This window comes from Ictalurus punctatus, chromosome 7 (assembly GCF_001660625.3).
Source record: "Ictalurus punctatus breed USDA103 chromosome 7, Coco_2.0, whole genome shotgun sequence".
NCBI lineage: Eukaryota > Metazoa > Chordata > Actinopteri > Siluriformes > Ictaluridae > Ictalurus > Ictalurus punctatus.
The window spans coordinates 14,506,807-14,520,099 of NC_030422.2; the positions used below are offsets into that span (position 1 = coordinate 14,506,807).

General features: G+C 40.0%; 1 protein-coding gene and 1 long non-coding RNA gene across 4 annotated transcripts in view; one reads left to right on the top strand and one right to left on the bottom strand.

Annotated features, from left to right (window-relative positions):
* The window catches only part of LOC108267570 (nuclear factor 1 B-type), a 93,491-nt gene that overhangs the window by 47,037 nt on the left and 33,161 nt on the right, over positions 1-13,293 (top strand). For all 3 annotated transcript variants that reach the window (XM_053681280.1, XM_017471770.3, XM_053681281.1), the window contains exons 3-6: positions 3,228-3,281; positions 6,638-6,706; positions 10,843-10,960; positions 11,140-11,252. In XM_053681280.1, coding sequence (XP_053537255.1) covers positions 3,228-3,281; positions 6,638-6,706; positions 10,843-10,960; positions 11,140-11,252 — 354 coding nt within the window. The remainder of the gene's footprint in view (positions 1-3,227; positions 3,282-6,637; positions 6,707-10,842; positions 10,961-11,139; positions 11,253-13,293) is intronic.
* Positions 5,548-7,053, bottom strand: LOC128632962 (uncharacterized). The gene is made up of 3 exons (XR_008396662.1): positions 6,843-7,053; positions 6,320-6,436; positions 5,548-6,220 (listed from the first exon to the last, which is right to left on the bottom strand). It is a non-coding gene; the product is annotated as an uncharacterized LOC128632962 (long non-coding RNA).

Genomic DNA, 13,293 nt, shown 5'->3' on the forward strand with positions numbered 1-13,293 from the left:
AAAAATCTTTTGATCTGAAGGTGTGTGACTAAATGTTTGGAATCGGTGTTGCAGACAAAAATATAATCGTGCCAACATATTCATTTCTTTTATTAGAAAATATAGATTTTTAAATGAACGACTTGGAGTGAAATATTCCGAAAAGCAGCCAATAAGAGTCCAGCGTAGGTGGGAACTCCTTTAATACTGTTTAAAAAGCATCTCAGGGCGATTCCTCAAGAAATCGGTTGAGAAAATGCCAAGAATACATTTCTAGAAATTCCAGGCAAAAATGGGGTCTACTTTGAAGATGCTTTTAATTTATTTTGGATTTTTTATCGCAACATAATTCCCATAGTTCAATTTGTGTTATCCCAGAGTTTTGGTGATGTTATTATTATTATAAAATGTGGAAATAAAAATAAAGAATGAGTGTTTCTAAACTTTTGTCTGGTAGTGTGTAAATGTATATATTGGTAATTGGTGTTGAGAAATGAAGAATGTAAGCAAGTAACACTTACTGGATCTAGCCAAGTTCAGAACGGCATGGAGAATATCACAATTAAATTAAATTAACTCCTGAATTTAATTTCATGGTAATAATATTGTAATAAATAAATTTTAAATATGGTCTTGGAAATAGACATCATAACATGTATAAAATAATCAACTATATTATAAAAACAAACTACAAACTTTATTCCGAGTGTATCTTCAGTGTGTAGACTAGGATCGAACGGGACTGAACTGGATTCTTTTGCTCTCTAGACTTCTCTCATACGCTGCTTCTCTGCTAGTTTGTTTGTTTAAACATTGACATGGTCGTTGGGTGCCAAGAAGTGTGCTTGGAGAGGTTCTGTGTGTTTCGGGTATCTGTGTCTCACTCTCACAAGTACACACACTTACAAAACGCACTCACACTCAGCACAGCCCTGGCAAAACTGTTTATGTACGTGGCTTACAGACGTTTATTTTTAAACCGTCCCATACGTCTGTTCCATTTGAACATCATTGCAAAGACATATGTACCTCTGTGTACCTCTGCATAGAAACACACACACATACATCTATAAAACACAGGCGTGTCGTTATAATTATATGTGAAATTGGGTATTTTATCTTAGAAGTAATGTGTTATTTATTTTTATTAAACGTGCATAAACTACATTTGTTGTTTACTTCTCACACACGCTTAGTGTACGTGTGACAACAGCTGTGGGGTGTGTTTCTACAGTATCGGTGTGTGTCCATGTCTGTAATGAAAAATGAGTCTGGACCATTTGATGTCTAAATGCCAGAGCCAGCTGCTCTATTGTTTCAACTTTAATCACAGTAAACAACACTATGCTAGAATGCACCTATAGATTCGAGCCATTCTATTTCCCTTCCATTCTTTCTATGTGTCTCCATCTTTCTCTTTTTTGGACCCAGTAGGAGGTGTCTTTATCCAGACTGATGGATGGTGGATAGTGCATATGTGAAGGCTGATCGGCAGGGAAGGGGGATGGGAAGTTGGCATAGGAACTGGCACTGTCACACAGCCAGCTTTGCACCAGTCCCACCAATCAAAGAGCTAATAGTCCAGTCAAGCTTTAAACTATTAAATACTAGATGTTATTTTACCCAGAATATTCACACATCTCTGAGATGAGTTCAAGTACAAACCTTGAGCAGGTACCTTCTGTGTATAAAAGGTGCGATATAGAATTTATTATTAGCATTAGGTTGTGGTGCGCTCGCTTCTTTCTCTTAGAAAAGAAATGTTTCTTTTTCTGTTTTTTTCCCCGCCCTTAACATATAGTGCTCCCTCCTTGTCTTTGTCATTGTTGAGCCGCAGCCAAGAACATTCCATTTGTGCAGCGTTGTCGAATGGTCAATTTTTTGCTTTGGGGGTGGGAGTAATAAAAGTTAAACTTAGTACACAAAGAAAAGGCCTTTATCGGCTGCGCAAGCAAAGCGCTTCTGAGACTTTATATCTGAAACCTCTTTTTATACGTACTGTATGCGCATCTCTTCTTCTTCATGCTTTCCCTCTCTCTCTATTTTGCTCTTCATATCTCCTACTGCGAAAAAAAACCTATGGAAGAGTGTTGTTCCAAGCATGGCTATCTTAGTCTCCATGTTAGAGATCATATCGTCTTGGTCGTTCTTGCAGGGCCCCTCAAACATGTGTGGCTCTTTGTGTTGCGTGAGTGCATGTGCTGAAGAGCGTGTGTAAATCACAAGGGTGGGATCCAAACGCTCGGCCGAAGCAGTACTGGACTCAGGGCTCTTCTTAGCTGATGTCTTCCGTGCTGTTTGGGTTTCAGCTAATAATGACAAATCTAATTAAAGCTACCAGTCAGTAATCGTAGTTTTTGATCAGAAGTGGAAGATCCCACAGCTTTAAAAAAAAAGAAAAGAAAACAAATGGTCAATAGAATTCTGTGCACCTGCCTCCAGGAGGTCGTATAAGGTAACGTCATAAGTCAGGATTCTGTATATTGAAAGCACACCCTAACGACATGCTGGATTCTTCTCATTTTTTCATTTCGCGCCCTCCCACCTTTCCCTCCACTCCTTCCTCTATATCTCCCTCTATACTGCGTCTGCATTATATGATGTGTGGTCAAGCACTGGACCTCCAAAAGTGCATTTTGCATGTGCGTGGCTTTTCAAGCAGAAAGACGCACATTTTGTGCGTTTCCTCTCTCTTCTTTCTTACTTTCTTTCTCGTTCCTCCATTCTGTGGGAGAAAAAAAAAAACATGTTTCTGCACACATCTGGCCTGGCCTGTCAGGACTGAGCTCCTGCAGTCTTTCCCAGCGAGGATGAGGTGGGGGGTTGGGTGGGAACCAAACAATAACTGCCATCACGTACAAAATAGATTAGGATTTGCATGCGAATTTTAATACTTTTAGTTCGCATGTTTTTCCCTGACAAATGCATTAGTCGTTCTTTTTTTTTTTTTTTTTTTTTTAAATGCTGACTGCTGTTCCTGGAAGACAAACTAGCTTTTTATTACCAAATGTCAGTGCCTGTGTCCTAAGAGTCAGCTTTGGATGATGATAATCAAGGATTTCACTAATTTCCCCTTGCCAGAGAAACAAATAAAAAGCTCTAGAAAGCGGTAAGAGCTTAACAAATAAAGCTGAAGGGAATGGAAGTGGATGATAAATGAGGGTAATGTAATCTGCGCTGCCTCTGCTCTTTGAGTCACTCTGTCTATGTTTTGTGTACTAATCCACGTTCTTTATATTTGTTTACAGACTCACAGCAGTCAGGAAGTCCCAGTAACAATGAGCCTGGCAAGAACCCTCCAGGTATCTCAAACACACACAGACACACACACACACACACACACACACACACACACACACACACACACACACACACACACATCCAGCGTAAAAAGGCTTCTTTTTTTTTTTTTTTACCACCATAAACAAAATCACTCTGTGAAGGCAAGACACCAATCAATCAGATTTTTGGATCACTTGCATCTATAAGACGTCTTCTACCCTGTAGTAAAGGAAATATCAAAATCAAAACTCAGCAGAAAAGTGTTTATTTACTGTTTTGTTCACTTACAACCACATTACTTGAAACTTAGTTCCATCCACCTGCCACAATCACATATGCGGTATCTCACAAAAGTGAGTGCACCCCTCACATTTTTGTAAATATTTGATTATATCTTTTCATGTGACAACACTGAAGAAATGACACTTTGCTACAATGTAGTGCATGTACAGCTTGTGTAACAGTGTAAATTTGCTGTCCCCTCAAAATAACTCAACGCACAGCCATTTAAGGCTAAACCGCTCGCAACAAAAGTGCGTACACCCCTAAGTGAAAATGTCCAAATTGGGCCCAATTAGCCAATTAGACACTCACTACTTTACATTGTAGCAAAGTGTCATTTCTTCAGTGTTGTCACATGAAAAGATATCATCAAATATTTACAAAAATGTGAGGGGTGTACTCACTTTTGTGAGATACTGTACATATGTTAGTGTGATTATCATATATGTCAATTTCCTTTATAAACTTTACTTATAAACCACACTTACTAGAGGGTCGTCTTTTTTTTTTCTGTGAGCATTCGTTCTCAAATAATAAAGATCAATAAACGATAAAGAAATGTTCATCCAAACTTTTCTGTTAGTCTTTCTCTTGAGAATGTTTTCACAGTCAAATAAATACCTTAATTCGAACATCATCCAAAGACTAGCTTTTTGGCTTTACGAAGTATGCAAATTCATGCACATTTAAGTAAAAATGGTCATAAATCATGTGCATGAATAGATCTTTGAAAAAGTTCCACTGGAGAAAGACTAGTGATTGTAGTATATTATTATTATTATTATTATTATTATTATTATTATTATGATGAAAAAAAAAAACTATTCACCTGAAGTGTCTTGCGTTAAACAACAAAGGCACAGCGCTGACAAATTCCATGTGATCTCCCAGCTGCTGGGAACAGGAGGCTCTCAGAACTCAGCCGGAAGGAACCACTGATGAGATTTGCAGGGTTTCGAGCGAGAAGCTCCAATTGTTCTGCTTGGAAACATCCAGGCGAAAGCTAATGGGGCCGAGACTGTGTAATGGAACATCCCACATGTATCAGTCAAGAGTGTGTCTTAGTGTGCATTTCACATCCTGACTTTTAATTTATGATCCAGTGTGGGAATCTTTGTGATCTCTGACTTCTTCACTGACCTAGCAAGACCCACACTGAAGCAGCTGTTTTGGTGGCAGTTTCGCAGCTGGCAGTCTTCTCTTGACTCTCCTGCATTGAAAGGGAGAAATCCTAGAAAACGTTACAAGAAAAGCGAATATGTACCGTTTAGTTTCACTCAGTAAATTGCGTCAAGACATCTATTTGGCTTGGAACCGCAGTCAGTCTTCTAAATGAACTGAAGTCATCCTCAAAGCCAAATATGTTCCATTTAGAATTTGAAAAGAAAAATCAAAATGTCACTTCTTAAATGACAGAATGGCTGACAGATTGCAGTTTATGTCGCTGGGTGTATGTTGTCATCAGGGTGTAGGCATGGAGAAGAAACACCACATACCAGCATACCACACAGCTTTTCTTTTACCCCTCACTTTTTTCCACTCAGTTATGTGCAAGCAATGAGGTCAGTGATGCATAATTAGCTGTTTACCGCAAGAGCAGGTTTTTCATCTTCCCTTGCTTAGTGAAGAATTGCAATGTGGTCATGACTCATGCCTGCCATAGCTACTACTGCTGGTGGTGCTGGCCTATGTACCCCATCATCCTTGTGCTGAGCTGCGGAGGATAGTTTGCACTCACTGGGCTGTATTTAGAGTTGCATCAATATTTACGTAGGGAAAGTCACCTTTTTTTCTCCCCATTTGGTCATTTACTAGTTCCCACCCACTAGCCAACTCCCCTCTATCATACCACAGCCACCAAGAAGGGAGGGTATGGGCTAACAAGTGCTTCGTCCGAGATATGTGAAGCCAGTCACTGTATCTTTCAAACTGCTGCTTGTGCTGCATCAGAGGGCAGCTGAACACACTCAGAGGAGTGTGTTCCTTCTTCCACATACTCGGACTTCCAGATGCCCACGATTTTCTAGTGTCACTCTGATTGAGAAGGGAGTGTGTATGCCATCCCTCCCACTCACACAGCATGGCCAGATTGGCTCTTGTGGATTCCTGGCTATTGTCAGGATCTGAACTCTGGACATTAGGGCAAATTTTCTTTCGCACATTTTACATTGTCTTAAACACATTTCAGTATGGTATAATGTAGTTGCGTCAGTTTGTCCGTGCGTCCGAAGTCATGATGAGTACATGCGTGTAGTATGAATACAACCTGGACATACTACACCCGCCATGTCGGCACTGTCATGTGACCTACGTCGTCATAATAACCGCAAAAAAGTTAAAGAGGCGCCTTGTGGCAACTGTTTAACTGTTTTGTTTTGTTTAAACCTTCAACAAGTTAACAATTTACTCAGATGTTGTTAAAAAAAAGTACGGTTTAACCTCAAGGAACAACGTTTAATGCCTATAGCACTTACACTTAAAAAGAGCTGACACACTGCCTTCCACCATCTTTGTTTCTGACACCTCTTCCAAGCCAGTCCCATTGCCTTATGGGATAGCGCAGTGTCCATTGGTTCCATACTGCCGAATCTCGGCGGAAGCAGTAGGACATCCGGGTATTTCTCACCTGTTTTAGAATTCGGACATACTACTCCATTGGCGTACTGCATTTCACCTACTGTATAGTGGGGATAAACAAGCTGCTGGACTTAATCCTGCTCCTTACTCAAAGCCAATATCCAGTTATATTGTAACCGAATGTAACTGAAACACGCACCTAAATTCAGGAGCTCCTCTGCAACTTAAAGTCTTGCTTCAATTTGTAGTTACATCTGCGGTCTGAATGCTGAGCAATACTGGTGTCATCTCCTCACTATGGGAGTCGACCTCAACCCTGAATATGGCCCACAGTAATAAGATGAACATCTTTTCCAGGCTTATCGCTAAGACTGGGCAATATGGCGATATTATGATAAACATTACATGCCTGCATAATTGTCATGATAAAAATCAGTATGTAATTTAATGCAATTAATGTGATCCAGTGTCAAAGAATAAATAAACAGCTAAAGTGTGTTTGTTCTTTGTCCTACAGTTTACTTGGAAGACAGTTTTGTCAAATCAGGAGTGTTCAGCGTTTCAGAGCTGGTCAGAGTATCCAGAAGTAAGTCGAGCTTGCCATGAAGCTCAAATATAGACACAGACAAATACAAACACACACACACACACACACACACACACATTGTCATCATGCCTTCTTTTATGTTCAGCCTTCCTGACTTAGTGAGAGAGGTACTTACCCAGAACATGTGTGGAGAATCCAGTCAGGCAGGTCCTGGGAGCAGTGTGTGAGAACATGTGTGTGTGTGTGTATGTGTGAGTGTGTGTGTGTGGTGTATGAAAGCATGTGTGTATGTGAGCATGTGTGTATGTGTGAGTGTGTGTGTGTATGTGTGAGTGTGTGTGTGATGTATGAAAGCATGTGTGTATGTGAGCATGTGTGTGTGTGTGTGTGTGTGTGTGTGTGTGTGTGTGTGTGTGTGTGAGTGAGTCTGTGTGTGTGTGTGAATGATTGTACAGGAGTGTGTGCGTAGACATGCCTGCCTTCATCAAAGACGATGACAGATGTTCCAACAGGAATCTTTCTTTCAGTGTTGGTTGAGGACAATGCCTCCCTCAGGCAGGATCTGTGTGTACTGCCTAGGGGTTTTGAGGCCGCCCTTTCCAAACACACACACATACACACACACACACACACACACACACACACACACACACGCACGCACACGCACCTGATGACACTGTAACTGATACATGTTACACCTTCTACATGTAACAAAATGCCCAGTGTCACACTCACACACACACACGCACAGACACACACACCTTATGAGACGGCCACTCTGTCAGCTTGGCCTCATTGAACTGCTGAGCTTTTCATGGTGCTTCAGAAATCTGGGTGTCCAATCATACCGCCTTTCAGCACTAAAAGAGGAGCAGAACTCACACCCAAGCCTAATGCACTCGAGTGAAGAAGCTGCGAAGGAGGGGGAAACAGAGGGAACGGATCTTTCACTCCTAATAGTCTGGCATTAGAGATGTTAGGAAAGACCAGGCACCTTAAGCTCTAACCCTAAAATTAGGGTTAGTCCAGTTAATCCTAATACTGGAATGGGAGCTTTGAAGGAATACTCAGAGTTTTTCTAACTAAGCTCTATCCACCGCATCTGTGTGCTGTGGCTGTTTATCACAGACAATAATTTCAACACTCTTCCCTGTAGGAAGAAAAAAAACCCAGAAAACCTTTTTTCCCCTCTAATCTCACATAGAAACAAATTCTAAGAGCAGCTGTTGACTTCTGTATCAGAAAACTCTATCAATCTAAATATATAGTAAATACAAACTGACAACCAATACACAGTGACATTAAAAGTCTTAGAATGAGACAGGCATGAGAAAATCTTTTACCAAAACCTTTCTTGTGTAGTTTTATTCAACTTTAAAACACAAGAGGAAAAAATAAATCGTTCATTTTGAGTTACATTGACGATCCATAAATCTTCCATACTGCTTATGGAGCCTGGACCGTATCCCAGGGAACTCGGGCCACAAGGCGAGGGACAGCCTGGACAGGGTGTCAACTAGGGTTGTCAAAAGTGCTGGTACTTCGGTACCAAGTCAGTACTAAAAAGAAAAATAATTGATGGTACCAGATTTTCAGATTTTACCAGTACCGGTAATACTGGTACTGAAGCGCTTCCTGACAGGTAGTCAGTTGGGAAGTTTTCATAGGTGCACATTTTCACCATGCTTGCCTACTATATAGTAGGTGAAATACACTGATTTCTCTAAGATGCTCGTTTTCCACTTTCGGTGCTATAACCGCTAAGTGTGTAAAAGCTGCGCCCGTAAAAAAAAAAAAAATTTGTGCGGATAGATTAACCGTGCTTTAAGGAAGAGTGGCTGTATTTATTCAAGCAGTTCAAGCATCAGCAGTTTAAAATTATGATAGCGGTTGCATTATGAATGGTGTAGCATAGTTTAATTGGAGTGTATAAGTGCAAGAAAACATCCTCGATTTTGCTGACTTAATGGTTAGCATACATGCGTTTAATGGTAATACGGTCAGGGGTTCTTATTATAAACTTTTATTGGGGTTAAATAAATGGGAGGACATGATTGAATTCACTAATTTTACACAACACAGGCTTTTTGGTGAGGTATATATCTGAAATTTATGTGTTAGAAATAATAGATGTGTGGCTAGCACTGTTTGTCTTTAATATCAGTCAGTCAGAAAAACATTTCTACTCTTGTCTGGATAACTCTAGTAGCTTTAATAATAATGATATACTTGAAGTATACAGAATGGCATTTAAAAAAAAATATCGATGTTTAACTTTATTAATAAAATAGTGTGTTGTTCAATTAGCATGTTTTTGTGTTTTGCTTTGGTACCGAGTACTGTGGAATTTTTACTGGTATTGGTACCGACTACTAAAATTTCGTTATCGTGATAACCCTAGTGTCAACCTATTGCGGGGCACAGTCACACATACACACTATGGACAATTTGGAAATGCCAAATCAGTCTTTGGACTAGGGGAGCAAACCGGAGTACCCGGAGGAAACCCCCGAAGCACCGGGAAAACATGCAAGCTCCACAAATGAAGGGTGGAGGTGGGATTTGAACCCCTAACCCTGGAGGTGCCACCGTGTCCACCTACACTGACTATATTAACCACAGATTTCCCTCAAAAACTATGAATTACAGATATTTATCATTTTATGTACTCTAATGCTACATTGAACTGAATAATCTATCACGCTACAAAATAATGCGGCTTTAGACACTGAGAACAGTGAAACCTAAAAAATTATTGGCAATTATTAAGCTTTGCTCAAACGAAAAAATTTGATACAACATACTAACCCTCAAAAAAATAAAATAAAAAATAAAACTGACAGTTGAAAGTTGACAGTTTTTTCCCCCTGTGTACTTCCAGTCAATTCTGAGTAAACAGGTTCTTTTGTTTGTTTTTCATTTTCTCTCAGTACTGGGAATCATGTCGACATTATTATCTGTAGTAACTGCACGTGCTATCCAAAAAGAACAAATAACTGGTGTGTAAAAATAATTTTTAAACTGATATGTAAATGGCTTAGAAAGGTGGTTTGCCTGTAGCCGTCACTATGCCATCATCATCATCATGAATTAACGGCAGGCCTACTGCAGATTCTGAACAAAGTTGGTCACGTAATGTTCAGAGTGTAGTACAGTTTATTGTGTCGCAAATACAGTGGTATCATCGTGCTGAGTCATTGTTGTAATCAGAATTGTGTTGTATGAAAAAAGTTGTAGTAGAGACATCGGTATTGCCAAATATTCAATCAATCCCTTAAGAATTAAAATTCATATATCATGTTCAAGCCTAAGGTTTACACATGCAGTAGAAATTAGGTCGAATATAGCTTTTATGTCCTCATCCCAGTATTAGGGTTAAAGTGGACAATGTGGGTCCTTCACTGGAGTGCACTAGTCTTGTGAATTTGGTCTGTAAACACTTGACGTGCTTGAATAATAAAGGCTTTTATGTGCCTGTTGATATTCTTCTGGGTTCATTCCATTAGTTTCGCCAAGACAACATTATCACTGTTTATAATGAGTAACTGTTGACGTTAGATCATTTATTGGCCTACATATAAATGACAATAGCTTACTATACTGAGTTACAGCCTGGATTTAAACAGGACACTTTTTATAAGATGTTTCAGCACCCGGTCTTGTCCCGGTATAGATTTCTCAGTCCATAAAAGAGCGAACCTTCTGGGATGGACTTTTGTGTGTGAATAAAGAGGGATGCAGGATTTAGACCAGTGAACAGCTTGAGGTTTTTCTGTAGATCTGATATGTGTGATATACAGATTCCTCTGTAACCCTGAGGGCGGCTCTACTCGGAGATCAAGTTACGTCCTCGCTTATGTTTGGGTTTGTCTGCATGCAAAACTAGTTCTGAGCAACTGTGTCGAATTGAGAACTGTATCGAAATTGTGTGCGTGTGTGCGCGCACATGTGTGTGTGTGTGTGTGTGTGTGTATGATAAGATTTAGGTAATGTACTGCAAATGTTGAAATGATGGATTAATTGAATTTTTAAAAAATAAAACATTCCTGTCCTTCTTTATTTGGTTATATCCTTACTTCCTCTCTCTCTCTCTCCCTCTCTCTCCCTCTCTCTCTCTCTCTCCCTCTCTCTCCCGCTCCCCCTCTCTCTATCTCTCTCTCTTTCTCTTTTGCTAGCTCCTATCACGCAGGGGGCAGGGGTGAATTTCACCATGGCAGACATGCCCAGCCAACCATATTACCATGACCTGAACTCAGTGAGCTTACACCGCTCAATCTCCTCCCCTCCTGGCAGGTGAGCACACACACACACACACACACACACACACACACACACACACACACACACACACACACGCACACACTGCACCTCATCCCCACATCAATCATTTAACTCTTTTATATTTGCACACTTCCTCCTAAAAACAGAATTGATCGAGTACTCCCTCACTCATGTCTGTATTGTGTGTGCAGTAAGCGACCTAAGACTGTTCCAGAGGACAGCATGGAGACGAGTCCCACAGGCCCGGACTTCTACTCTTCCCCTAGCTCACCAGTCAGCCGACCATGGCATGAGAGAGACCAAGGTGAGAGAGAGAAAGAGTTTTAAAAAGACAGAAATTGGACTGAAATTGCTCAGCTCTTAGAGATAAAAGGGAATAAATGAAGTTTTTATGTGTTACTGTCCCTGTGTGTTCTCCATGAGTCTGTGTGGGTTTCCTCCAGGTTCTCTGGTTTCCTCCCATCCTAAAATCACCCAAGGAGTTGCATGGTCTACTCTAAATAACATGTGGCCCTGTGTCCCATCCACGGTGTATTTCTAGCTCGAGCCCGGTGTTCCCTGTCCCTGACAGGAATAAAGCAGCCACTGAACATGAATGAACTCAGTGGACTTAAAAACAACAAAAAAAATCATATAGAAAAAACATTGCTGTATAATCAACAAAAGAATGTGTGTGGTTTGATGTATTATCTATTTTGACAGTTTAACTCTGTCCTTCATTTCAATGTGTGTTTCAGGATTTTACTTTTATCCTTTGGTTCCTTTAAAAGATTTATAGTTTTTATCAGGCTGAACACCTGCTTTTGCACTTATGCTCATTATTCAGTAATGAACTCTTTGTACATTTCTCTGACAAGCAAGCATTTCCTGTAGATGGTTTTGTAGATCTTAAGGTAATTTGTACAGGATTTTGCAGAGTTATTATTTTTTTTATTGGCGAAAAAAGTTAGCTGTACTCACGTGAATCGAAGTGGGCTCCGGCTGAATGCGTGTTGCGATGACGTCACATGACCAAATCTGCGGAAAAACTACGGTAATTTTGAAAAATCGCGAGCTCCTCCCCATATTGCGCCGTTTACTTAAATCGCTGATAAGGTCTAATATTGTAATCTAGCAAATGATAGTAATTTACCTAACTCACAGTAAATATAAAGTAAACTGTTTCATAAGACCATCTCTACTCCTCTATTGCTGTGCGAATAAAAATGCATGCCTAATGAATCCTTATCAGTCTTACCAAGTAAACCGTTAAACGTCAGACTCCATCATCCTAGAGACATTTTTTGGTCACATGACCAATAAACATCTCAGCTCTTCCTTGGTTGAGGAATAGTGTGGGAGGAAAAGTTACTCAATCTTTGGATGAACTACAAAGCAGTGCGCGACTACATGCAGATCATATACCATGTCGTGCCATGCAGTCAAAAATATATGCATGTCTGGCCCAGGTCCGTATCAGATAGAGGTCATCCAAAAATCCAGTTAAGCAATGAGCCGATCGATGATTCATGTTCCACCAGTCTATTACAAGATAAAGTGATGCCGCCCTCACCTCGCCAGCCCACCTTCTCACACAGAACATTGACTATTTCCTGTTTTTTAAAAAAAAAATCTTTATAAACCTTATAGTTGTTACATAACAAACATTACAATTGTTTTTAGATTGGATTTTCATTGTCGTTCAGTATAGTATTTATGCTAAAGGTGTTAGATCCAAGCGACTTTTTTTTTACTTTTGAACTTTTTAAAACCAGAGTGTGTATATATATATATATATATATATATATATATATATATATATATATCTATATATATATATATATATATATATATATACTGTAGAGTTACAGTTTTGCAGGTGATAGAGCTCGGCTAAGAAATTTTGAAAGAAATTTGAAAAACGTGTCCACTAAATCCATTTTGCTTTAAAGATTTTGACAGCTAGCTTTAGGTGGACTAAACTGTAAACTCAGGTGGTCCTGAGGGGACCGTGGTGCCGTGTGGCAGTTCCCGGGCTCTTTATCCCGCCCTTACTCGGTCTCTGTTTGTCTGCCTTGTGAGGATATGAGGCAGGGTTCTTTTCCTTCCCTGAATCACAGTGAAGTGCAATGTTGATAAACTAGTTTTATCACCTTCCTTCGCAGCTCATTGAACCTGGTGAACTCCCAAGTGCTCACTCTGCACAGGTCGAAAAACAAATCCTTCACCGTCAGCCTTATAGACGCTGCTTTTGAAGCATTTCGTACACCAGCCGTGCTTTGCAGCACTCTGCACTCCTAACATTTCTCCCCCACTGAGAAGGACTTGTTTGTTTTTGTTAGCAGTGATTTAAACCTCAGATAAGC